The following is a 26,186-nucleotide window of genomic DNA, read 5'->3' on the forward strand; positions in this document are numbered from 1 at the left end:
AGGCTAGGGGTTCAAATCCACCTTGAGAAGAAAAGTCACTCTTCTACCTCTGAAAGATCATAGCTATTGAAAACCCTGGAGAGTGTAGCTCTATTCTGGAGGTCACCAAGAATTGGAATCTATTTGACAACAGCTGGTTATCTTCTCAAGTGATGGGGAAAAAATGCAGTGGCTCATTCTTGTTTTATGATTTTAAGTATTGTCTACTCTATTGATTGGGGGAGGTAGTATTTTCTTGTCTTCCTGTTACCAGGTAGAATGCACTCTGTTAGAGTACAAGTTTCTCTTCTGGTTGTGTTTAATCTTTTCCAGGTGAGAAGAGGTGATTAACATGAGTGGAGATCTGAGGAGAATCAGACATTAGGCAAACTGGTGCACTCAGATGTCCTGCATGCATTCTGTCTTTTATGTCTGATTAACATTAGGAAAGGAGACCTGGTGGTGTGATGATTAAACATACGGCTGCTACCTAAAAGATCAGCACTTGTAACATGCTCACTTCTATTCAGGAGGAAAGATCTAGAACTTTTTTTCTTGAAAAAACTAAAACTTTGAAAGCCCTCTGAGGCAATTCTACTCTGTCATAAGATTTCCACAAGGTGAAATTGTTTCTATACAACACAACAGCAACAACATCAGAAAAAGCCCCTGAGTTGTGTAAACAATTTATACTCAGTTGAAAGGTAGAAGTTTGGATGTAATTTGATTCCAAATCTCTCAGATTTTTTTGCAGCAATGGACTTGAGGATATCAGACAATGAAGATGGTGCAGGATAGGACAAGGTTTAGATCTGCTGTTCACAGGGTCACTGTGAGTCGTTCTCAACTCAGAGGTGCCTAACAACATACTTGACTCGTTGAAATACGCAGTCCTTGTAGCCTGGTTCGTTAATGAAGATTATAGTCCAGAAACCTTATGATTTTCAATTCTATTCTGTAACTCCTCAGATTGCAACAGCAAACACGGCTTTTTGTCAGTCAGTCAGTCAGTTGTTTTGGGGGTTTATCGATATTCCTACCTAGCAAAGTGCTGGTAAATAATAACTTGCTTTGTAGAAGGATCTAAGACTTAACTGGTAGTTTTGCATGTTTTTTTCTAATGCTTCATTCCTCTTTATATAGTCCAGCTTCTCAGGTCATGGAGTTAACATACAGATTGCAAAAGTATGGTAAAAGTATATAATCCGTACATATGACCTGAGGAATATCTGTGTTTCACTGAGTATGCAAAGGCATTTGAACAAACTGTGGCTAACTCTGAGAAGAATGGGAATCCTAGAACACTTGACTGTGTTTATGCGAAACCTATACTTGGTCCAGGAGGCAGTCATCAGAACAGAGCATGGAAACACTGCACGGTTCAAAATTGGGAAGGGTGTACGCCAGGGATGTGTCCTATCTCCATACCTTTTCAATCTGTCCACTTCTGAAATAGCTTGCCTCCAGAAACTCTATGAACTTGGAGAAATGATGAAAGTTATACAAATGTTCATGGGGTCGCTATGAGTCATCTACAACTTGACGGCACTTAACGCCACCACCACGTCCGTGGGACTGGTGGATAGAAACTTATGCTACAAAGTCACAGGTAGGTTATTTTAATCTGCAGCCCCCAGGCCTGGTTTTAGTTGGTTTTGGTCAAACATTCTTCCAAGTGGTATAGCACTGGTAATGATGTCAGTTTGAGGATCAAGGTGCATCTGATTCAATGCTTTTTTGATCACTTCCTATGTATCTGAGAGTTCGACAGTGAGTAAAGATGACAGAAGAAGAATTGATGTCTTTGAGCTGTGGTGTTGGAAAAGAGTACTGTACGTCCCATGTGTCAGGCCCAGACCAAGGTCAAAGGAGGAGAATGAAAGACTCAAAGAATATCAACAAAGGGAGTGATCAGCCTCGCCACCTGGCTACACCACAGTGGAATGTCCCTCTCTTCCCTCCCTAAAGACCCTACTATAAAAACCTGCCCCAACCCGCCTTACGGAATGGTTTTCCCCTGGTCTGTCTCTCTCTCCAGGCCTAGGAATCCCGCTCAGGAGCTCCCTTAATAAAGCTGCTTTAGCTTTCTTTCTTTCTCTGGTCCCTTCCTTGAGTCCTTGGCCTTATATCCAGAGCAAAGACCTAACATTATGGACGGCAAAAAGAACAAACAAATGTGTCTTGGAGAGAGAGCAGACAGAGTGCTCATTGGAGGCCAGGATGATGAGGTTTTGCCTCATATGCTTCAGGCTAGGAAGAGCTGTTCCTTGGAGAGGGGACATGATGCTCAGAAAGGTAGAGCCTCAGTGAAGGAGAATAAGAACCTCGATCAAGTGGATTGACATGGTGACTGCTGCAATGAGCTCTAATATGTCAGGAAGGGTGAGGATGGTACAGGACAGGACAGTTCAGATCTGTTTTTCAAAGGGTCACTGTGGGTCATACTCAACTCAGTGGCATTTAACAACAACAATGGAACTCTTAAAGCAAGAAAGCAAGATTCCAGAAAACAAAGATAGCAGATACAGAAGAAAATTCTGTAACTCTGAGAAGAAAAAAAAATGATGAAGAAGTACTGCAAAGACCTGCTGAATAAAGAAAACACCATGTAAGGAGATGGACACAGCAATGGTGAAGGGCATAATGTGGTCATTTTGAAAGGCAATCTGGCTGGCTAGGGGACTCAGGACTGGCGGTCATCTGGTAAGAAAACCCATCAGTGGTTCCATGGGAAAAAGATGGACAATCTCTTTCCAGGCATTTTACAGCCTCTGAAAACCTACTGGTGAGTCAGCTGTTGGTTCTGACTAAATAGCAACAAGTAAGTGAGTGATTAAAATTAGCATTATAAAATGAGAATGAAGGGAGCTCTGGTGGCCTAGTGGCAAGAAGCTGCTATGTAATCCCAGAGGTGCGCAGTTCAAATCCACCAGATGCTCTATTGGAGAAGAAGTGAAAAAAAATATCCTCCTGTACCAGTCAGATCCGATTTGACAGCACGCGCGCACGCACACACACACACACACACACACACACACACAAATAATAAAATTTTAAAAAAATGAGAATGACTTAAATCAAATTGCAATTACAGTGTTGTGACAAAATATTTGTGAAAGATCAAATAAAAAAATAGATTTATAATGTAGGGGATGATTAAAAATAAGGAAGTTCTGGTGGCCTAGTGGCAAGAAGCTGCACTGCAATCCTGAAAGCACACAGTTCAAGGCCACCAGCTGTTCAACAGGAAAAGGATGGGCAAGCTCCTCCTATGTGATTAAATGCCTCTAAAAACCCACTGGAGGGTCAGCTATGGGGTGATTCTGAGTCTACCATATACAACAATAGTAAGTATCTAAGAAGATATTTGCAAACAACCTATATGTTAGACAGAGTTTTAGCAGCAAATTGGCACGTTGAAAACATAAACATAACCACTAAAGTCACTGGAGAGTATATAGGGGCCACGATAGACACATTGTGGGGGGTGTATACTACCCTAGTATTTGACCATAATCCCACATGAACTTTTAACAGTAGCAGGAAGCCGCCAGCACCATCACCATTGTTAAATAGTTTGATGCTTCCCTCTTCTACTTTATTTTCATTTAACTCTCCTAACAACTAATGAGGCAGTTAGCAATGGCATACCTATTTTAAAGATGAGGAAAGATGACTTAGAAAGACTAGGTTACTTTCCCAAGTTTATACAGATTGTTATTGTTGTTAAGTGTTGTCAAGCTGGGCACCACCCAGAGTCACCCTATGAGCCACACACCTGAAACGCTGTCCTCTCCTGTGCTGTCATCATGTCTGACACACTTGAACCCATTGCTGCTATTACCGTATCGATCAATCTCACTGGGATTCTTCCTTTCTTTCTCTGACCGTCCATCTTTTCAAACATGATGTCATTCCCCAAGGAATAGCCCAAAGTATGTGAAACGAAGCTTCGTCATCTTTGTGTCCAAGGAGCACTCTGGCCTCACTTTTTTCCAGATATATCTATTTGTTCTTTTGACAGTTTGTGAGATATTGAGTACTCTTCTCCAACATCCCAACTCAAAGACTTCCATCCTTCTTCTGTGATCCTTTCTCATTGTCCAGCTCTCAGATGCACAGCAAGTCATTGAAACTGAAATTGAGTCATGGTCTGAAACAGACCACCTTAGTCTTCAAACTGACACCATTCTTTAGTATTTTGGAGAAGTCCTTGACAGTGGAATTGCCCAGTGCAATATATTTCCTGATATTGATACTAAGGTTGATTGCTGATGTAAGCAAGATGAAGTCATTGACAACTTCACTCCTTTCTCCATCTATCACGACAAAGACTACTTCGATTCTGATTCTTTCTGATTCTATGGTTTATGGTAACTCCTTTGTTGAACACTTTTTTGGTCTCCCACCTAAATCATCAGTTAGGTAATAGCACACGGATGAATCTCAGCTTCTGACTGACATTAAAACTCTAAAGCTCAACCCCCTCATCTCAAATAGAGTAAAAAAAAAATATATTAACAAGAATGCTGATGATTTGTATTTGATAGCTTTTACAGAGATGGTATTCGCTAATGTAAACAATTTTTTCCTGTAATAAGAGGGGTGAGGGGAGAGAAAAGAAGACTAGTTTTCTTCTAAGTGTGTAGTTGGAAATTAAATACAAGAGAAAATGTATAAAATATAGGACACACCATATACTTTTTTTCAAAATCAAAAGGCTTCAAGTAGATGTGTAAAGAAAATGAAACCCAATCTTGAAACACCATTGAAGAATTCATCATAGAAGTTGCAAGAGAGAAGATTTAGTAAGAAGATATAATCTGGCCTGTCAATCTCACACTAACGATTTGATAGGATAGAAAGACTGGATCAAACATCCATGCTTCTCACAGTTAAAGCCAGGACCAGCGGCTGTGATTCATGGGTCCATGTTCTCCTGAGTCCCTAAGTGAAATTCAGACTCATCAGAAATTGGAAGTTGGATTTTCTTGCTCTCAAAATTATTTGTATCCGGAAGCATTCCTGATTGCACAGAGCTTAGAGGTGAAGAAATTGCCTGTAAAATAAAGCAACATTAGTCTCCAAGCATAGGGTCATCTCTTCCTTCTCCTGCCATGCATCCCCATTACCTTCAACATGATCATATTTCTTGACTCATTGAACTAAAATATGAGTACGTGTATGGGTGCTCCCTACTCCGGCTGGAGGGGGAAACACCACTGAAGGGAACCTTGAGCTCTCATTCTTGATAAGGAAATTCCTGGGTGGTGCAAATTGTTAACAAACTCAGCTACAAAGGGCAAAACTGGAGGGGTTTGAATAGAGGTGACTTGGAAGAAAGGCCTGGTGATCTACTTGCAAAAATATCAGTCATTGGAAACTCAATGGAACAGTTTTAGGGGATGCACATGGGGTTGTCATGAGTTAGAATCAACCTGATGGCAATTGAATTTGGAAAATATGAGAGAGAGAGAGAGAGAGAGAGAGAGAGAGAGAGAGAGAGAGAGAGAGAGAATGAATATAGATTGATACATAGAAGTTGGATGGATGAATGTATAAATAGATTGATAGATGGTAGATGGATGATGGGTGGATAGATTAGATAGATAGGTAGATAGATAGATAGATAGATAGATAGATAGATAGATAGATAGATAGATATAGATAGATAAAGTTTTCCACATAGAAAATATTAAAGAAAGTCGCTATGAGTCGCAGGCGACTCGATGGCATATAACAACAACAACAACAACATAGTATATGTGGTGCTGGAGAAGGGTTTTGAATATACCATGAACTAAGAGGTCAAACAGGTTTATCCTTGAGAGGGTAAAACCAGGCTGCTCTTTGGAGGTAAAGATTCTGAAGCTTTGTCTGGTATATTTGGGGCATGTTTCAAAGAGGGACCAGACCTTGGAGAGGGACATTATACTTGGGAGGGTAGAGGGAGAGTGCAAGAGAGGCAGACCCTCAATAAGATGGATTGATTCTGTAATTGGGGTAGTGGGGTGTCGGAGACAGTAAAGTTGGCAAAAGATAGAGCAGGTTTCAGAGCTGTTGTACATAGACTCGCCATGAGTCACAGGTGACTTGATGGCACATAACAGCAAAACAACAACATAATGTTATCCTCATTCCCCAGTGGGCATGTATTTTCCATTTGAAATCTAGAAGGATTTGTGGTTGCTCCTTAGTAATACAGCTAGAAAGTAACAGACTATCAGAAAAGAAATGTCATTGTTTTGTATCTAAAATGTATGTTCCTAAATAACAGATGCAGCTTTTCTCCTTACAATTTCACATTGAGATTGTTATTCAGCCTGTGTTTGCATTCTCTCCTTCATTTAATCCACAACCATAGAAATCGCTACCACATAAAAATGTCCTTTTATGTCTAAGAGTCCCACCAGTCTGGAGAAGAATCTCCAGGCCTAGAGGAGTTTTGTGGAACATGTATATTATTGGTGGTTTAGACACACTTACCTCTCTTGATTTAGAGCAGTTTGCTTTGCACCACATGACTATAATAGAGATGGTTACACACAATTCCAGCAAGGTGAGGATCAGCATTAGAGACACCAGACCCTAGGGGACAGGGTGCCACGTATCAAACACAAGGGAGGCAGGCAGGAAAATAGACAAGATCTCCCTCCTGTGAAACCTACTGAAACACACACCCTAGAAGGAACACAATCCCAACCTAAATACATGGAAAGAGTTTTCCCTTGAAAGAAAAAGTTTGTATTTCTATATCAACTATATCAACCTACGTGATATGGATGGGGAGAAGTTACAGAGGCAAAATTCTGATGCTCTCACAGACCCACTGCCCTAAAGTTGATCTCAAGATTCCAACTCATGCTGTTACGGAGTAGAACTGCTCCATTGATCATTGACCGTGACCTTTATGGAAACAGAGTGCCAAGCTTGTACTCGATGGTACCATCGGGTAAGTTTGACCCTTCTATGTTAATGCAAATGGTTGATGCTATCCAGGGACCTTGAAACAATCACTTCTGTCTACCCATCTGAAAGCAGGAACAAGATCTCATCAGGTAAATGGACATGCACGCCCCGTTTGCCACTGTGCTATTCGCACTTCATAGTGGTTGCTGTGTACTGTCAAGTCGGAACCTACTCAGAGCTGACGCTCCAGAGAGTCTTCAGAGGCATTTCACCGCGTCGGAGGAGACTGTTCATCTTAATCCAGTGAAGACCTGGCCGACTCAGTGTGCCTCTGCGTTGGCAGCACAATTCCTGACCACTCAGCCCCCAGGGCTCCTTCACAGAGGGCTTCAGAAAGGGTTAGACATTTGCAGTGTCCCATGAACTAATTGTGGTGTTGGTGAAGAGTATTTAATATCCTATGGACTGTCAATTATTGCAATGTGAAAGTCTGCTGTTAGGGACCTCTCCAAAGTTCTGAAGAGCAATGGTGTCTCTCTGGAGACTAAGGTGCATCAGATACAGGCCATGGTCTTTGCAATCACTTGTTATGCATTCAGAGAGTTGGACAATGACTAGGGAGAATAGAAGGAGAATTGATGCCTTTGAGGTGTGGTGATGGAGAAGAGTATTGAGGGTACCATGGATTGCTAGAAAAACAGATTCATCCTGGAGAAGGTTAAACCAAGCTGCTCCTTGGAGGCAAGGATTCTGGGGCTTCGTCTGACATATTTTGGATATGTTGTTAGGAGGGCCAGTCCTTGGAGAAGGACATCATGCTTGGGAGGGTGCAGGGACAGCACAGGAGGGTAAGACCCTCTATGAGATGGATTGATTCAGTGACTGGGATAATTGGGATGGGAGTGTCAGAGACAGTGCGATTGGCACAGGACAGAGTAGGGTTTAGGGCTGTTGTACACAGGGTCGCTATGAGTCACAAGTGATTCGATGGCACATAACAACAACAACAACATGGACTGTCAAAAGAGCAAACAAATATGACTTGAAGGAGGTGCAAGCAGAGTTTCCCTTAGAGGTAAGGATGTGGAAAATTCATCTCACTTATTTGGTACGTGACTTGATAGCTCCTAACATCAACAACAACAATCAGAGAAAACCAGTCCTTGGACAGAATTTTGGAAAGGACCGAAAAAAGAGAAGACCTTTAAAAAGATGAGTTGACACAGTGACTGCCACCATGCCCCTGATCATGACAGAGATCATGTGGGGGACTCAGGAAGAGGCAAGCTTCAGACCTGCTGTTCACAGGGTCGCTAGGAGTCGTAGGCAACCCGACAGCACTCATCAACACCACCTCCTCAAACATTCATGTTGAAAACTTAAACACTGAATAGAATTGTTCCCATTTTATTATTATCGGAGGAACTAGAAGGGCAAATACAAAATTGCTTTGGAAGAAAAATACCATAACATTTAAGAAAAATCTGAGACCAAAAAAAAATCTACATAATAAAAAGTATATTCAAGAAAATAATGTAAAAAATTTCCCATAGAGCTCTGGTGGCCTAGTGGCAAGAAGCTGCACTGCAATCCCAGAGGTATGTGGTTGGAATCCACCAGATGCTCTGCTGGAGAAGGAGAGACAATCTCCTCCTGTACCAGTCAGATCTGATTTGACGGTACATATATAATAATTAATAAAATTTTTTAAAAAATTTAAAAAATCTCCCATAAACAGAGTCAATATATTGCTGTCAAGTCAGAACTGACCCATAGTGGGCCCTCCCTCGAGTTTTCAGAGGCAGTAAACCGCACGGTGGGAGACTACCCATCTTTCTCCCATGGAGCAATAAGCAGGGTTAAACCACCTACTTTTGAACTGGGTGTGCAACTCTGAACTACTAGGCCACCAGAGCTCCCTAGATGAGAGCTCCCATACAGAGCTCCCAGTATGTTGTTGTTGTTGTTGTTTTGTGCTGTCGAGTCGCCTGCGACTCATAGCGACCCTATGTACAACAGCCCTAAACTCCACTCTGTCCTGTGCCAGTCGCACTGTCTCTGACACTCCCATCTTGATTACCCCAGCCACTGAATCAATCCACCTCATAGAAGGTCTTCCCCTCCTGCGCTGTCCCTCCACCCTCCCAAGCATGATGTTCTTCTCCAAGGACCAGTCTCTCCTCACAGCATGTCCAAAGTATGTTAGACGAAGCCTCAGAATCCTTGCTTCCAAGGATGAATCTGTTTGTTTTCCTAGCAGTCCATGGTACAGTCAATACTCTTCTCCAGCACCGCAGCTCAAAGGCGTCAATTCTCCTTCTATCCTCCCTATACAGCATCTGATATTATGTTCTGTATATTTCTCATTATTTGAATGATTTTATAATTAAGCATTTTTTTTAAAACCTACTGTTGATGAGGAGCCCATGTAAGTGCACAGATCTGGTGACTGTGAAGAGCCACAGCTCTCGAGTGACTGGTTATTAAATGCTAAGTTTATGGAGAGAAAAATAATTCCAATGAGCGCAATTACAGCACTGGAGATGTTCATCCCGAAACTGCTCTGCATCTAAAAGAGAGTAAGAATATAAAGAGCACATGTTTTACTCCCTCTGCTGTAATTCATTGACGCAAATATTGATTAAATGCCCCCTTAAAAAGTGATGCTACCAAGCCCAAGGTGGATTATTTTAATCCGCAGCCCTCAGGCTTAGTTCAAATTGGTTTTTTTGTCAAACATTCTTCTAGGTGGTATAACACTGGTCTGTGCATTGCTGTACAGAGGTAACTCGTGGTTGCTGTGATGCTGAACACTGTGACACCGATGTGCCAAATGTGATAGTGGTTACCCATGGTGGACAGTGTTTGGTGGAGCTCCCCGATTAAAATAAGCCTGGAAGCAGGAGTAGCATCCACTTCCGAAATGGCTTGCCTCTGGAAACTCTATGAACAGTGCTCAGGTCTTTCCTTCACAGGGTGGCTCAGTCTATGACTTGATGGCACCTAACAACAACAACAAAGTATCTTAGATGTGGGCAACATTGTTGTTGTTGTTATGTGCTGTTGCTTGTGACTCACAGTAACCCTTTGTACAAGAGCCCTAAACCCTGCTCTACCCTGTGCCAAGCTCACTGTCTCTGACACACTCACTCCCACCACCCCAATCACAGAATCGATCTATCTCATTGAGGGTCTTCCTCTCCTGTGCCGTCCCTCCACTCTGCCAAACAGGATGTCCCTCTCCAAGATTGGTAAACAAATAAATACACCCCCATCCTTATGGAGCTTACGTTCTACCAAGAAGGAAATAGGAACACACTAATGGTGAAGAGATTGAGGTTGTGAACAGTTACAGCTTTCTCGGCTCCACAATCAACACTGTTGACACCCAAAGTCAAGAAATTAAAAGACAATGTGCATTGAAAAATCTGCCGTCAGGGACCTCTCCAGAGTACTGAGAAGCAACAATGTCAGTCTAGAGACTAAAGTGCACCTGCTCCAGGTCATGGTGTTCCAGTTGAATCAGAGAGCTGGACAATGACTAAGGATGACAGAAGAAGAATCGATAACCTAGAAGTTGTGATGCTAGAGAAGAATCTTGACCATACTGTGGACCACCAAGAAAACAACTCAGTCTGTCTTGGAGAGAGTGAAACCAGATTTCTCCTTGGAGGCTAGGATTTTGAAGTTCTGTCTCACATATTCTGGGCACGTGGCCAGGAGGGACCAGTCCTTGAAAAACTGACATTATGCTCAGAAGGCTGGATGGACAAGCACAGGAGAGGAAGAGCCTGGATGAGAAGGATTGATACAGTAACTGGAGTCATGGAGGTAGACATGTCGAAGTCAGTGAGACTGGCTCAGGACAGGGCAGGCTTCAGAGCTGTGAGTTGCTATGAGTCGCAGGCGACTTGACGGCACATAACAACAATATAAGAAAAACTGGAAGGAAGAAAATTTAAGATTAGGAGTTGAATTTTGGATCTTTTATATGTCTAAGTGGAAGAAATTTTATATGCCAGCCTCCTACACACAGATGAGATCTGGGCTCATTTCAAAGTTTCCTTATTTCTTTCAAAGTTGTGGGCTTGTTATAGTTGTTAGGAACTGATAAGTCAACTATGACTCATATAGCAACCCTATGAACAACAAAGCAAAACCCGGCTCTATCCTGTGCACACATAGATGTTATCCGAATTCATGAGAACAGAGGAGATCACCAAAAGAGTACAGACTAAATCAATACTTGAACTCTGAGGTCCCTCAGACTTGAAAGGAGCAAAGAACTGCCAGGTGCTGTTGAGTCAACTATGACTGATAGTAATTCTATGAACAATTGATCTGAACCTGGTCCTGTCCTGTGCCATCCTTCATAGGAAAGTAAATCGATCAAGGCCTTCTGAAGCCACAGAAACACACTGCTGGAAGCAGAGGCGAGTGATCTGCTTTGCAAAGTGCTGCTCAGAAGAGACTACCTGTCAAGAATGTGGAGGTCTCCAGGAAATAGCAGTTACAGCAGTTACAGAGGTTTGATAGAGATGAATACACAGTCTGACTGGAGTCCCTGGGTGGCTCAGCTAACACGACTGACTGCTAGCCAAAAGGCTGAATGTTCGAACTTACCCGAGAGGCACCTGGGGAAGAGGTCCTGTTGATCTGTTTAAAAACAACAATAACAAACAAACAAAACACACACACACACCCAAAAATTTTTAAAAAACCAACAAAACACAAAACCAAAAACAACCCAGAGGTGGAAAACTCTCTGGGGTGGAGCTAAGATGACATCCTGGCCAGACACACCCCATCCCATCTTTCTTCAACAAAGACCAGAGAAACTAAGGGTAACAGATATAAATGAGAAACCTGAAGCTCTGCATATCATACAGAAGGATGGATAAAAACATACATCAAGCAATAATTGGAATTAAAAAAACCAACAGATCTAGAGAAGAAAGGGATTTACTGTGTGGGGGTCCCCACCGGCTAGGGTGGGATGTCATTTTGAGACAATGCCAGCAACATTCCCAGGTTAGGAGGATAGGAAGGGAATGTCGTGGACCCCCTAATGAGACAAAGACAGGGGGTAGACAAATACAGAGTAATGCAAAGTGAATAGATCATGAAATTGACTTTAGGAAGACAAATAGGAAAGAACTTTGGAGACTCAAGTAACCCCAGAGAAAGGAGGGAGCCAGGGGTAGTACCACTCACTGCCGTGGTGCCTGATCATCTGGGTGAAGGATTCTCTGAGAGGGGATGGTCCATGGCAGCTATAGACTCCATTCCCCAGAGGCCCCACCGAAACTTGTATCGAATCAGCACCCATGCTGGTAGCCAGAGGCTGGAAGAGTGCTCTACGTTCCTTTCTCTCATGGATTGAAACTCAATATCAAGAAAGCAAAGATTCTCACCACTAGGCCTATTGGCAGCATCAATAATGGATGGTGAAGAGATTGAGATTGTTCACGGCTTTAGTCTGCTTGGATCCACAGTCAACACTCTTGGCACTAGCAGCCAGGAAATGAAAAGATGTATTACAATGGGAAAGCCTGTGGTTACAGACCTCTCTAAAGTGCTGAAGTGCAAAGATGTCAGACTGGAGACTAAGGTGCGCCTGATACAGGCCATGGTCTTTGCAATCACTTGCTATGCATCAGATAGAGCTGGACAATGACTAAGGAGGATAGAAGGAGAATTGATGCCTTTGAGCTGTGGTGTTGTAGAAGAGTATTGAATATACCATGGACTGCTAGGAAAACAAATAGGTTTGTCCTGGAGAGGATGAAGCCAGGCTGCTCCTTGGAGGCAAGGACTCTGAGGCTTCATCTGACATACTTTGGACATTACCAGTCCTTGGACAGGAACATCATGCTTGGAAGGGTGGAGGGACAGTGCAGGAGAGAAAGACCCTTGATGAGATGGATTGATTCAGTGACTGGGGTACTAATGGGGGCAGGTGTGTCGGATATGGTGAGATCGGCACAGGATAGGGCAGAGTTTAGGGCTGTTGTACATAGCGTTGCTATGAGTCACAGGCGACTCGACGGCACATAACAACAACAACAACAACAACAACATAAAAAAAAAAACCAGACAATAGGATGTGTGGTTCCATCCCCACTCCCCCTTACAACTAGTGATACCCCTCTGTTCAACCTCAGTTGTTCAACCTTATGTGATCCCATGCCACTCCATCCCCCCAGCAGCATACACTTCCAGGAATTGTGTCCCTTGAGCCCGTCACTGTCCCCTAAGTATGACAATAAAATTAGTATGCTTGCAAGCGGAAAGTATGAAAATTTGTAAAAACCAGATCAACTGTATAAGAAAAGGAGTTCTTCAGACACAACTAACAATGTCAGATAACAATCTGATCTTAAGAGACACGATAATTTCTCCCGGAAGCCAACCCAGATAAAGTCTTTTCAAAAATTAAATAAAGTTACGAAACTGAAAATTGGGGAACAGATGCTTCAAATGGTGCATAACTGCAAAGCAAAATGAAGGAATAAATGGTGCATTTTATAGACCCTTAAAAAGGAGAAAATCTCAAAATGATGTCAAGATAGAAGCTGTTTTAAACTTAGGAATTACATTTCAGAGTAGCCATGAAAGACATTAATAAACCTTTTTAACAATAAAATAAAAATAAGAAAAGCATTATAAACTCAGTATCCAGAAAATCAGCAACAACAGAGGAAATTGAAACTCTAAACAAAGTTAACTCAGTGCAGAAAAGTCTATGAAAACCATCAGTGCATACACACACAAAGAGCATCAATAAATTTGTACCTTTTGGCAATTAATTTGCTTGGCTCCACAATCAAGACTCTTGGTACCAGAAGCCAGGAAATAAAAAAGTTAATTCCATTGGGAAAGTTTGCTGTCAGGAACCTCATCAGAGTACTGAAGAGCAATGACATCAGTCTGGAGACTAAGGTGCACTTGATTCAGGCCATAGTCTTTGCCAATACTTGCTATATATCAGAAAGTTCGACAATGACTATGGATAATAGAAAGAGAATTGATGCCTTTGAGCTATGGTGCTGGAGAAAAGTAGTGAATATACCATGGACTGCCAAGAAACAAACAGATTCATCCTGGAGAGGGTAAAACCAGGCTGCTCCTTGGAGGCAAAGATTCTGAGGCTTTGTCTGACATACTTAGGGCATGTTGCAAGGAGGTACTATTCTTTGGAGAGGGACATCATGTTTGGAATGTAGAGGGACAGCACAAGAGAGGAAGACCTTCGATGAGATGGATTGATTCAGTGACTGGGGTAATGTGGGTAGGGGTGTCAGAGACAATAAAGTTGGCACAGGATAGAGCAGGTTTCAGAGCTATTGTACATAGAATTGCTATGAGTTGCAAGTGACTCAATGGCACATAACAACAACAATTGGCAATAACACTGGATATTATTGGATTAAATTTACCAGACAAAAGACAGAATGGCAGAATAGATAAGAAAATTTGAACTATCAGTTTGATGCCTGCAATATCCATGCCTTAAACTCAGAATAAATAGAAGTTAAAACAATTAACCAGTCTGTAGGATAGTTTAGAGTTTCTTCAAAAGGCTGAACATTGAAGACCCATATGAACCAGTTACTGCACTGCTTGGAATATATCCCAAGGAAAATAGAACTGGAAGACAAATATTCCTTGGAGAAGAACATGATGAAGAAAGGATGGAGGGTTGGTGAAGGAGAGAGGAAGGCTCTCAACCAGGTGGACTGACATGGTGACTGCTGCCAGTGGGCTTTTGTGTGTTATGAAGTACGAGGATGGTGCAGGACAGAACAGAGTTCAGATCTTTTGTTAATAGAGGTGCTATGAGCTGTACTCACCTCAAGGGCACCTAACAACAATAACAACTTCTTCAACATCACACTTCAAAGGCCCTTCTTTGGCCATCCTTATTCATTGTCCAACTTACAAATGCACAAAAAGTCATTTAAGAAGACAATGTCTTGGATCAGGCACATCTTAGACTTGAAATTGACATCCTTGACCTTTAAAGAGGTCCGTGACGGTGGCTTTTCCCAATACGACATGTCTTTTGAATTCCTGATTGCTGCTATCAGTGGTGCCGAGGGTAGACCCTTCAATTATTTCTCCATTTACCCTGAAGTTTCTTATTGATCCAAGGGTGGGTATTTTTGTTTTCTTGATGTTTAAGTGCAGTTCATATTGAAGATTATAGGGTCTTCACCTTCTGCAAGCAAGTGTGTCATCCGTCTCACACAGGCAACCAATGAGTCTTCCTTCATTCCTAACACCAAGTTCTTTTTATATAGAATAACTCACAAATACATACAACAAACCTGAACAGAATGGGAATGCCCAATAATGGTAAGAGACTTTCATGTACTACATTCAGTAAAAGACATAAAAACTAGAAAGAAATTCAACAACAATACACATCTCAACAACACAATCAGCCAAACTGGTCTCATGAACAGAACACTCCACCCAACAATAGTACAGTACACCTCTTTTTACAACAAATATGGATCATTCTCCAAAATAGATCTTATGTTAGGTTACAAAGCATATTCAATAAATTCAAAACATCAGAATAGTACAAAGAACATTCTCATATCACAATGCCATATAATTAGAAGTCAGTAACCAAGTGTAATCTTCTGAAAGATTAACCATTAAAACTCCCACAAGTACAGATCTGCTCTGGCACGCAGCAGGTCACGGGTCAGAATCACCTGACAGCAACTGGTTATCTGAAACTTGTTAGTTTGGTTTCATTGGTTAATTTGCAGTTGCTATACTGTGTAAGCTATGAACACTGATGTATCAAATGCATTAATGGCTGGCTACCCAATGCGGACTGAGAGTGGGGTGGAGCTCCCCAATTAAACAAGCTTGGAAGGAGGAGTGGCATCCACTTCCGTAACAGCTCGCCTCTGGAAATCCTATGAACCTGCAGAGAGGACGAAAAGCACCCAAGTGTCGAGGACGCTCCTTCATAGGGTCGCTATGAGTCACCTGCGACTCGACGGCACTTAACAACAACAACAACAACAACAACCAAGTGTAGGGTAATCAACATATGAAAACTACATTATTGTTGATGTTGTTAAGTGCCATTGTATCAACAATGATTCATAGCAAGCCAATGAACAATGGCTCTGAACCTTAATTTTATCCTGAGCCAACTTTCCCATCTCTGACACATGTGACCTCATTGCCATTGCCACTGTGTCAAATCCATCTCATCCAGGGTCTTCCTCTCCTCTGCTGACCCTCTACCCTTCCAACCATGACGTCCCTCTCCAAAGGACTGGTCCCTCTTGGCAACATGTCCAAAGTATGTCAGGTGGAGTTTCAAAATCCTTGCCTCCTGGTTCCACCACCCGAAGGACAGATCTGCTTGTTCTCTTGGCTGTACATCGTATGTTCAGTACTCTACTCCAGCACCAAAATTCAAAGGCATCGATTCTTCTGTCATCTTCATTCATTGCCCAGCTCTCAGAAACACAGCAAGCAATTGAAGAGACCATGGCCTGAGCCAGGCGCACCTTAGATTCTAGGTTGACATCATTGCTCTTTAGCATTCAGGAAAGGTCCTTGAAAGCAGACTTTCCCCATACAATTCATCTTGACTTTCTGACTCTTGGTGCCAAGGGCTGATTGTGGATCCAAGCAAGATGAAATCGTTAACAACCTCAGTCTTTTCTCCATTTATCATGATCCTGCCTATTGATCTGGTGGTGAGGATCTTTGTTTTCTTAATTTTGAGCTGCAGTTCTTTATCTTCTGCAGCAAAGACTTCATGTCTTCCTCAATTACAGCAAGCCAGGTTATGTCACCTGCACAATACAGATTGTTGATGAGTCTTCCTCCAATCCTGATGCTGCTTTCTTCATAAGTCCAGCCTCCCACATGGTCTGCTCCGATGTGGACTAAAAAGGCATGGAGAAAAGATACATTTCAGATGCACTCCTTTCTTAATTTTGAACCATGCAGTGTTCTCCTACTAATGACACACCACAGCTGCTTGGTCTAATTATAGATTTTCCATTAGTACAATCAAGTGCTCTGGCATTACCATTCTTCTCAATGTTAGCCATAATTTGTTATGATGCAAACAGTCAAATGCCTTGCATAGTTGTAAAACACAAGCAAGCATCTTTCTGGTACTCTCTTCTTTTAGCCAAGATCCATCTTTACATCAGCAATGATATCTCTAGTGCCATGTCTTCTTCTAAATCCAGCTTGTCTTTCTGGAAGTTCTTTGATGATATATTCTTCTAGTTATTTTTGGCATAATATTCAGCAAGATTTTCTTGCATGTGATATTAGTGATATTGTTTTATATTTTCCATATTCTTTTGGATGATTTTGGGGGGAAATGGGAATAAATATGGATCTTTCCAGTCAGTTGGCGAGGTAGCTGTCTTCTATTTTTCTTGGCATAATTGCATAGCACACTCTTCTTGTTTTTTTTTAAGATGTTATTTATCAGTTTAAAATAATTTTTTACTCTTGAATGAAGATTATTGGGATAATTCCACTGATTCTGTTACATAGAGATGTGTGCAGAGGGATTACATAGTTTGTCACAATTCTTTTAATTTATAAATCCTAATTCTATTTCAAATATAGCCTATTATTTTAGCATTTATGAATCTTTTATTTACTTCTTGGGCATATTTCTTTTCTTTCTTGCTTACTTGCTTTTTTCCTTTCTTTCTTACTTTCTTTCTTGCATGTGCTCTCTCGCTCTCACTCTCACTCTCTCATACACTCTCCCCACCCCCAAAACTCCTTTTTTAAGAAAATTCAATTTTTTAAAATTTTATATTTGTTTGCTTACAAAGCTCATATACATTGTGTTTCAAACTATTCTTCATTCACATTGTGTTTCATTCAGTCATTCCCATGTATTATGGTTTTTCCCCCTCTACTAGTTTATTTACAAAACTTGAACACAGATTTAGAATAAGGCTTTCAATTTCCCTCACCCCCTCCCACCCATCAAATTGTACAACCAAATGACTAATTCCCCCTCGACCTGCACATCCACATTCTTCTGATTCCAGCCTTTCCCACCCCTCCTGGATCTTGTTTTATTATGTGATTGGGGTTCCTCCATCTTCCTTTCCCCAGAAGTAAAGAGATTTCACTTTCTTGTACATTGCATGAGACTCAGTATCATAGTTGGATACGGCAACCTGTACTGTCCTGCAACTGGTACATGATTCATTTCCACACCCATGGTCAGAGTTAAAAGAACGGTGACTTACAGCAACTCTTGTGTTTTTCCTTTCTGCTGCCACAGACAAGGATCCAGAACCAATAAACTGTTTTAAAATAGAAAATTAAGCAGATAAAGTACTATTAAGTTTCAATTGTTTTTTTGGGTCCCCCCCCCTTCTTTGAATACCAGGTTTCTATCTATAGTCAGTCATATTTTCAGAAAGGAATTAGCAGGCAAGTTGTTTTTCTTCCCAGGCTAAGACTCTCTCGCACCACAAGGCAATTCACTAAAGCTTATTATTCATTCAGCTTTCTTAATATACATTAATTTAATGCATGAATATTCAGGTAATGTCTGGGGTTTAATTCGTATACAGTAATTAAGGGTTATATTTGTTTTGTTTTGTTTTACTTTCTTATCAGAAAGATACTTCTCTTAGAAATTCATTTGTGTCCAGAATTAAGAATGAACTTGACAGCATGCAACCTTCATATAACCGCTAAACAAACTCCTTATGAGAAAGCATTTAAAAGAAAACAAGCCTCTAACAGTGCTCACAAAGGACCAGGGGTCAGAGAATTCTGCATACTCACGAACACAGCGCCCCATAGTGGATAGCCTGTGTAGAAGGTAAAGAAAAAGAAGTGCCTGTAGAGATGAGACGCATATTGTAAGGAGCCCAGAAAAATTCCCAGGGCTAGAATTACTGCTCCGTTCAGGATCTGGATGGCCTGGAAGGACAAGAAGAGAAAGACGGGTGTAATTGTCGTAAAGTGTACACTGAGAAGAGGCCACTTTAGCAGCCTTCAGCAAGGAGTGTCCCTGCTTGAAATGGTTAAAATGTCAAATTCAAATCACCCGACAAGAGATACCTCGAGAAAATTTTCGATCCACACTATGCTCCCTAGACATTTTGTAATCCAAACATCTTCAACTCTTTCCTAACCCCTATTTACTCTCACAAACTCCCTTCCGAAAATGGTACAAGAGTAATACTTGGTTAGATAGACTGGTCCAAGTGTTCTTCCCAGAATGCTTTGGAGCCAATAATAAGACCAAGACAGACATAGAGTAAGCAGCGTTCCACTCCATCTTCTTCCTCAATCCAATATTTTAAGTTGAAATATGGAAGCTGAACTTTATGGCTACCTCCTAATGTTGAATGGCCAAAGGGACAAAAAAGAAATGCGAAACCTTGGAGAATATTCTCAATAGTTCTTATTGTCTCCCTTGAGAGGATGTTTCCACACTGATGCTCATTTGAAATACATCCCCTTTTTTTCTTAAAGGACAACGTGAAGCAGGGAAGCAGAAGTCAGCAATCTCTTTCCATGGAAATAAGCAAGATTTTGTACATAATACTCATTATGATACCTCTTGATATTTTAAATTAAGGTTCACTTACCCCAAGAGTTTGTAGCAGCTCCCCCTTCCTGAATTTTTGTAATCCATCAATCAGGTGGTAAACAGAGTTGTTCTCTGGCTCAGGTTCCCTCTCCCGTCTTGGGGCACCACCTAGAGAGGCTGCCCCCTGCTCTGCATTGCCAACCTCTTGGGAGGTCACTTGGGTTTGTTCACGACTTTACAGAAAAGAAAACCAAAGGTTCAATGTTCTTTCTAAAAGTACAAACGAACAATATATTTGAGTATAACAGAAAGATTTAATTCTATTCAAAATCAAAATAGCTGTTTACAATAAGTGAAAAGTAGAGAAAATAATAGATTTTATGCAATGTTGCTTGTTTTTTCATTTCCTAACAGACATTGGACCATTGTAGTGGGACTAGACAGTTTGACTGCAAAACAGAAAAGAATATCCTTTCTCATTTTTTACATGCAACAATGTGTAGTGTCTATTCTCCTAAATTACTACTGGACTTGCAAATTCCTGTGGTTTCTGGGAGTAGTCATCTTTGACATGAGAAAAGTGGCTTAAGTCATAGTTTATCAATAATAATAGAATTTGTTTATCTTGCTACTGTATGCCAAGCATGGTTTAGGTGCTCTGAATGTGTTCAGGCAGTAGTAAGGAATTAGTCTACCAACACAAAGGTATACAGTTCAAATCCTCCAGGTGCTCTTCAGGAGAAGATGTGCAATCTCCTCCCATGCGGGTTGTTGTTATTGTTATGTACCTTCGAGTCGCCTCATAGTGACCCTACGTACAGTATCTCTGAACTCTGCCCTATCCTGGGCCAGTCTCAGTGCCTCCAGCACACCTGCTTCCGTCACCCCAGTTACTGTGTCAATCTATCTCATCTGGGGTTTTTCTCTTCTCCACTGTCCCTGCACCTTTCCAAGCATGATATCCTTTTGCAAGTACTGGTCCCTCCTAGCAAAATGCCCTGTGAGGTTTTGAAAACTCCCTGGAGAGTCAGCTATGACTTACTTCCCACTCCCCGGCACGCAGTGACATCCTCCATGCCAGTGATAGTCTTTATAAACCCAGCTTGAATTGGAAGTTGCCTGTTGATATATTGTTTCAGTCCTTTTGAAAGATAATCTTCAGCAAGATTTTTTTTTATTTAGTAAATTTCCCCTTTTTAAATTAATTTTAATGAAAGTTTACAGAAACTTTGGATTTCCATCCATTCATTGTTGCACTTTTCTCCCTGCCCAGCCTCTTCCCTCTCCCCCGCCCCCTCCCCCCCAGTTCGCTCTTCTCTTTGAGAAGTAAAAGAAAAATTCTTTCATTGTTATACAATCTCTCCCCCCAAGTCCACTCCACTCTGCAGCCTTCATTCTGGACTCTGGTCATGACAATAATACCTAATCATATATCCCTTTTAAACAGTTCTCTCCCTCATCTATTTCAATGCAGTACACACAATTTATCCCATCTTTCTCAGTTTCTCCTCAACCCCAGTATCAGTCCCGTTTTACAACAGTGGGGCTATGCAGTGTTTGTCCTTTTGTGACTGAGATATTTCACTCTGCATATTGTCCTCCAGGGTTACCCATTTTGAATAATATTTCATGAGTTCCTTGTTTTTCAGTGTAGCATAGTATTCCATTTGTGAATATACTAGAGCTTCTCTATCCAATCGTTTGTTGATGGGCATTTGTTTCCAACCCTTTGCTATTGTGAACAAAGTCGAGATAAGCATGGGTGTGCATATATCTGCTTGGGTGGCAGTTTCTTTGGGGTATATTCCCAGTGGTGGAATTACTGGGTCAAATAGCATTTCATTTGCATCTTTTTGAGAAAGTGTCATACTGTGTTCCATAGTGGTTGCATTATTTTACACTCCCTCCAACAGCAAATAACAGTTCCAGTTTCTCTACAACCTCTCCAGTATTTGTTGTTTGCCTTCAGCAAGATTTTATTTGCACATTAATTATATTGTTTAGAATTTCCACCTTCTGTTGGATTGCCCTCTTCAGGAATGAGAACAAAATTGGATCTCTCCTGATCAGTAGTCCAGGTGACTGTCTTCCACATTTCTCAGCATAGGCCAGTGAACTCTGGTCAAATCTGGATGAAACACTCCTTGTAGTTAATCTCAGAATAGTTTCTAGTTCTCTTTCCAAAGCCCTTATCACTCCACACTTCAATCACCTGAAGAGTTTGTATTTCCTTATCTCTTCACTGTACCTCTAGCACCAGACTTATTTTCTTTAACTTTGTGGGTTCAAATTTCAGGAATTCACATAATATTGGGGATGAGGTCATTGTCATTAAATGTCCTTTTAAAACTTTGATCCTAGAAGCAAATGATCATCTAAACATTATCTTCTGCTCAATAATGGTCTAGATAAACTAGTAAAAACCAGTTTGCCTTGGGAGTTCAGTTCTTTTGAAAATTATCCATGTCCAGTTAGTTTCACAACACAGAAATCCAAAGTCAGAAGCTGTGTTTTTGAAGGGCAATTGATATCATGTAAATAGTGTCTGGCCTTTTTCCATGGTAATGTGAGGTGGGATGTAAGACTTTAATGTATCTCTCATTTTCAGGATAATTTTGACTTCCAGAGTGCTCCTTAATGACAAGGGTGGAGAAGCTTTGGTTCCTATAATTTAGGCATATGGCTAGAAAGGGCTATTCCTTGGGAGGAAATCATGTTCAAGAAAGACAGCAAAAGAGAGGAAAAGCTTCAGTGAGATGGGCTGATGCGGGGACTGCAGCAAGAGGATCCAGTACGTCAGAGAGGATGAGAATGGTGCAGGATAGGACAGGGTTGAGATCTATTGTTCATAGAGTCTCTATGTACTTGACTCAATGGCACCTAACAACAATGTGAACAAAATGCATATTTAATAAACTTCAACCAATTTCCATTATTGGTTTAATACTACTTTTAGCAGCTTTTATCTAAAGCCTATTTGATAATAAATAAAAAACGAATTTTAGGCCCAGCCTGATGCCATCATGTCTACAGGTGATAATGAAAAATATGTGTGCAAAGATTGAAACTTCTCATATGGAGGAATTAGGCAGAGGTCTGGACTTAGAAAATCTGTTGCAGTCATATTACTTTAACTTGACACTATAATTTCCAATATCAGAAAGAATTTCTAGCTGTCAATTAAGACTATGTTCAATAAAATTTGGTCCACTTACCTTTTTGTTTCCAATTAAAAAGAAGTCATATTTCCTAGGAATTTAACAGTTACATTTACCTCATATTAAGTCTTGGGCTGCTAAACAGAAGGTCAGCAGTTCAACTCCACAGATGCTCCAGGGGTGAAAAATGGGACCATGTCCCGCCACTCATATTTTCAGCTTTGAAACCACGGTGGGTCCCCAGGAGTCTGAATTGACTGATGGTGATGGAATCTTTGGTTTTGCTTTGAATCTTGCCCTTATAATTATTTCCTGGTATTGTTCTAAGTATTTGATTCCATTTAGCTAGTTCCCACAGCATTCATACAAACCAAGTTTATCATTTCTATTTCATAAATTAACAAGTAAAAGAACAGAGAAATTCAGTAACTTACCCAAGACCACACAGTTGGCCACTGGAAGGGCTGGGAATCGGAGCCTAGTAATGACTCTATGGCATCATTAGGCTGTATTTTCCCCTCAAGGCTTCTGCTGAAACTCATTCAATAAACCCCATACCTCAGCAGTGTATAGACCATCTCATTACCAGATCTAAGAGCCAAGTTCAAGGGCAGCCACTTGTATTTATTATATCTACATGTATGTATGCACACATGTAGTGTGTATGTCCAGGTTTTCCCAAAGATTTAACTATTAAATTATGCCCAATATTTTTTAAATTAATTTTAATGAAAGTTTACAGAGACTTAGGGTTTCCAGTCATTCATTATGGCACTTTTTCCCCTATCCACCCCTGCCCCCCCAATTCACTCTTTCACTCTTCTCCGTGAAAAGAAAAAGCAATTTTTTATTTATTTACTTTTTACCAAGGCATCAGAGTGGTGATTAATTCTAAAGCCAAACCATCTTCATGGTAAAAGTTTCCAGCTCCCCACACATGAACCACAAGGAAAACTTTCAGATATCCCAGGGGCCCACTGGGAGGCCACATTAACAGGCAATTTAGAGAAAAAAATTTCTATGCAGATAGGACTTACCTTGGTGACATTAGGCCTTGACAGTCTCCTTCCCTCAATAGCACTTCTGGTCACCAAGTCTGAGGCATTCTGTTCTTCCTTGTGCTCAACGTATCTTTGCCTTGTGTAACACTTTGGGGGAGCCAGTGGAAATGCTTTGCAGGTTGAAGGGTGTGCTAATCACATCTGTGTTTGACACTTCGTGCCTCCTGAAGGCTTAGTAATGATTACAAAACTGATGTCAGGAGGACCGGCTCCCGGCTTTTAGAGATTGCTTAACATGGTCTTTGTACAAGAAGTATGAGTGGAAATCTTGTGTAGGCCTAGAGGAAGAGATTGTGCAAGTGGATATAACAGAGAGCCAATTGCGTGGTTAAAGGCAGTAACTGAAGGAGGAAAAGGGACAAATTCCTCTGACTGTACTAGGATTTTCACAGGTTTGCTGACCCACATGAAATACACACAAAAACACACTAAGGGAAAGCAGAACAGTATCTGGCAGTCGAGTATTGAACTCAAAAAACATTAAGAAATTTCTGCTGTCAGGGACTTCTCCAGAGTGCTGAGGAGCAATGTTATCAGTCTAGAGACTAAGGAGCACCTGATCAAGGCTACGGTGTTTACAGTTACTTGCTATACATCAGAGAGCTGGAGAATGACCAAGGATGACAGAAGAATTGATCCGTTTGAGTTATGATGATGGAGAAGAGTACTGAATATACCACAGACTGCCAAGAGAACAAATAGGTCTGTCCTGGAGAGAGTAAAATCAAGTTGCACCCTGGAGGCAAGAATTTTGAAGCTCTGCCTCACATAATTTGAGAATGTTGCCAGGAGTAACCAGCCTTTTGAAGTAGGACATCATGCTTGAAAAGGGCGGAAGGACAGCACAAGAGAGGAGGACGCTGGATGAGATGGATTGACACAGTAACTGGGGTAATGAAAGGAGGTGTGTCAAAGGCAGTGAGACTGCCTCAGGACAGGGCAGGGTTCAGAGCTATTGTGCAGAGAATCACTCTGAGTCATTGTTGATATAACAGCACATAACAGCAGCAACAGTATACCAAGGAGCTCTGATGGCCTAGTGGTGAGAAGCTGCATTGCAACCCCAAAGGCACATGGTTCGAGCCCACTAGATTCTCTGTGGGAGAAGAATGGGTAATCAATCTCCTCTTTTGCAATTTACTGCCTCTGAAAACCCGCTGGAGAGTCAGCTATGGTTGCTATGGTTCGGTGCTGATTCGATGGCCAACAACAAGAAGTATATTAGGAGCCATGGGGTATGAGTGTCCCCAGTCTGGCTCCCCATCCTGGTGACTTCAGGGACATACACAGGGACAGGGCAAGACAGTGCACATGAGAAGATTACAGTACTTTCTTTTGTCTAGGTGTTCAGGGTGGCTGTGTCCGGGACTAACTGACCAATCTTGCCAAGGTCCCAGAGTTAGCCTGGCACCTTCTGTGCTACTGTTGTTGCTGTTATGTGCTGTCAAATTGCCAGTGACTCATAGGGACCCTATGTACAATAAATAGCTCTGAACCTTGCCCTGTCTTGAGCCAGCTTCACTGACCCCAACACACCTACCCCTATTGCCCCAGTTACTGTATCAATCTATCGACTCCGGGGTCTTCCTCTCCTGTGCTGTCCTTCCAACCTTCCCCTTTCTGAACATTATGTCCTTCTCCAAGCATCAAGATTGGTCCCTCCTGGCCATGTGCCCAAAGTATGTGAGACGGAGAACTAAGTCTCATAAAGACAAATACTATGTAAGACCATTATTATAGAGCATGTACAACGACCCAAGGGCAGGGGGCTTAAATATAGAGTCACACGATTTTGTGAGAGGAAAGAGAGATTGGTAAAGGAAGGGGAAAGAGGCCAGTGTGAACAACAATGTACATGAACTTCACATATAAATCAATATAAAAAGTTAAAAAAATAAAAGAAAAAGAAAAAAATCCTAGCCTCCAAGGAGAAACTTGGTTCAAATCAACCCTCTCCAAGACAGACCTGTTTGTTTCTCGGCAGTCCACAGTATTTGCAAGACTCTTCTCCAGCATCACAGTTTAAAGGTATTGATTCTCCTTCTGTCATCGTTAGCCATTGTGTAGCTCTCTGATGCATAGCAAGTGATTGTGAAGACTATGACCCGGATCAGGTGCACCTTGGTCTCTAGACTGACATCATTGTTCCTCAGTACTCTGGAAAGGTCCTTGGCAGCACATTTACCTAATGCAATTCATCTTTTGATTTCCTGACTGCTGGTGCCAAGAGTGTTGATTGTGGAGCTGGGCTGTGTTACTAGAGAAGAGTCATTCTCAGCTATGGTTTTCAGAGTAGGCAGGCAAACACTAAGAGGCTTCTGGGTTTGTTTGTTTTCCTTGTCGTGTGCCATCAAATCGGATCCACCTGGCACAGGAGGAGATTGCCCCTCATCTCCAGCAGAGCATCTGGTGGATTCGAACCCCGTGCATTCAGGATTGCAGTGCAACCTCTTGCCACTAGGCCCCCAGAGCTCGCCGAGGCTTCCGTTTTTTTAAGACCATTTACCA

The 26,186-nt window shown here is 41.5% G+C and overlaps 1 protein-coding gene across 1 annotated transcript; it reads right to left on the reverse strand.

Moving 5' to 3' along the window:
• Nucleotides 1-298: 298 nt before the first annotated feature.
• Nucleotides 299-23,665, reverse strand: MS4A3 (membrane-spanning 4-domains, subfamily A, member 3 (hematopoietic cell-specific)). Its single transcript, XM_006899908.1, has 7 exons — nucleotides 23,655-23,665; nucleotides 19,518-19,692; nucleotides 18,706-18,843; nucleotides 18,159-18,215; nucleotides 9,299-9,457; nucleotides 6,466-6,567; nucleotides 299-343 (listed from the first exon to the last, which is right to left on the reverse strand). The coding sequence occupies exons 1-7, from the start codon at nucleotides 23,663-23,665 to the stop codon at nucleotides 299-301; spliced, it is 687 nt and encodes a 228-aa protein (XP_006899970.1).
• Between the last annotated feature and the right edge of the window lie 2,521 nt (nucleotides 23,666-26,186).

Source organism: Elephantulus edwardii, unplaced genomic scaffold (assembly GCF_000299155.1).
Source record: "Elephantulus edwardii isolate Elephantulus edwardi_28Jun2011 unplaced genomic scaffold, EleEdw1.0 scaffold00268, whole genome shotgun sequence".
Lineage (NCBI taxonomy): Eukaryota > Metazoa > Chordata > Mammalia > Macroscelidea > Macroscelididae > Elephantulus > Elephantulus edwardii.

Bases quoted from the DNA above. Each gene is read 5' to 3' on its own strand.
- MS4A3 (XM_006899908.1), bottom strand. The intron at 18,216-18,705 runs GTGAGTATGCAG...ATTTTAAAACAG, and splicing joins CACTATGGGGCGCTGTGTTC to TTTATTGGTTCTGGATCCTT. The intron at 344-6,465 runs GTAAGTGTGTCT...GATTCTCCTCAG, and splicing joins ACTGCTCTAAATCAAGAGAG to ATCTCCACTCATGTTAATCA.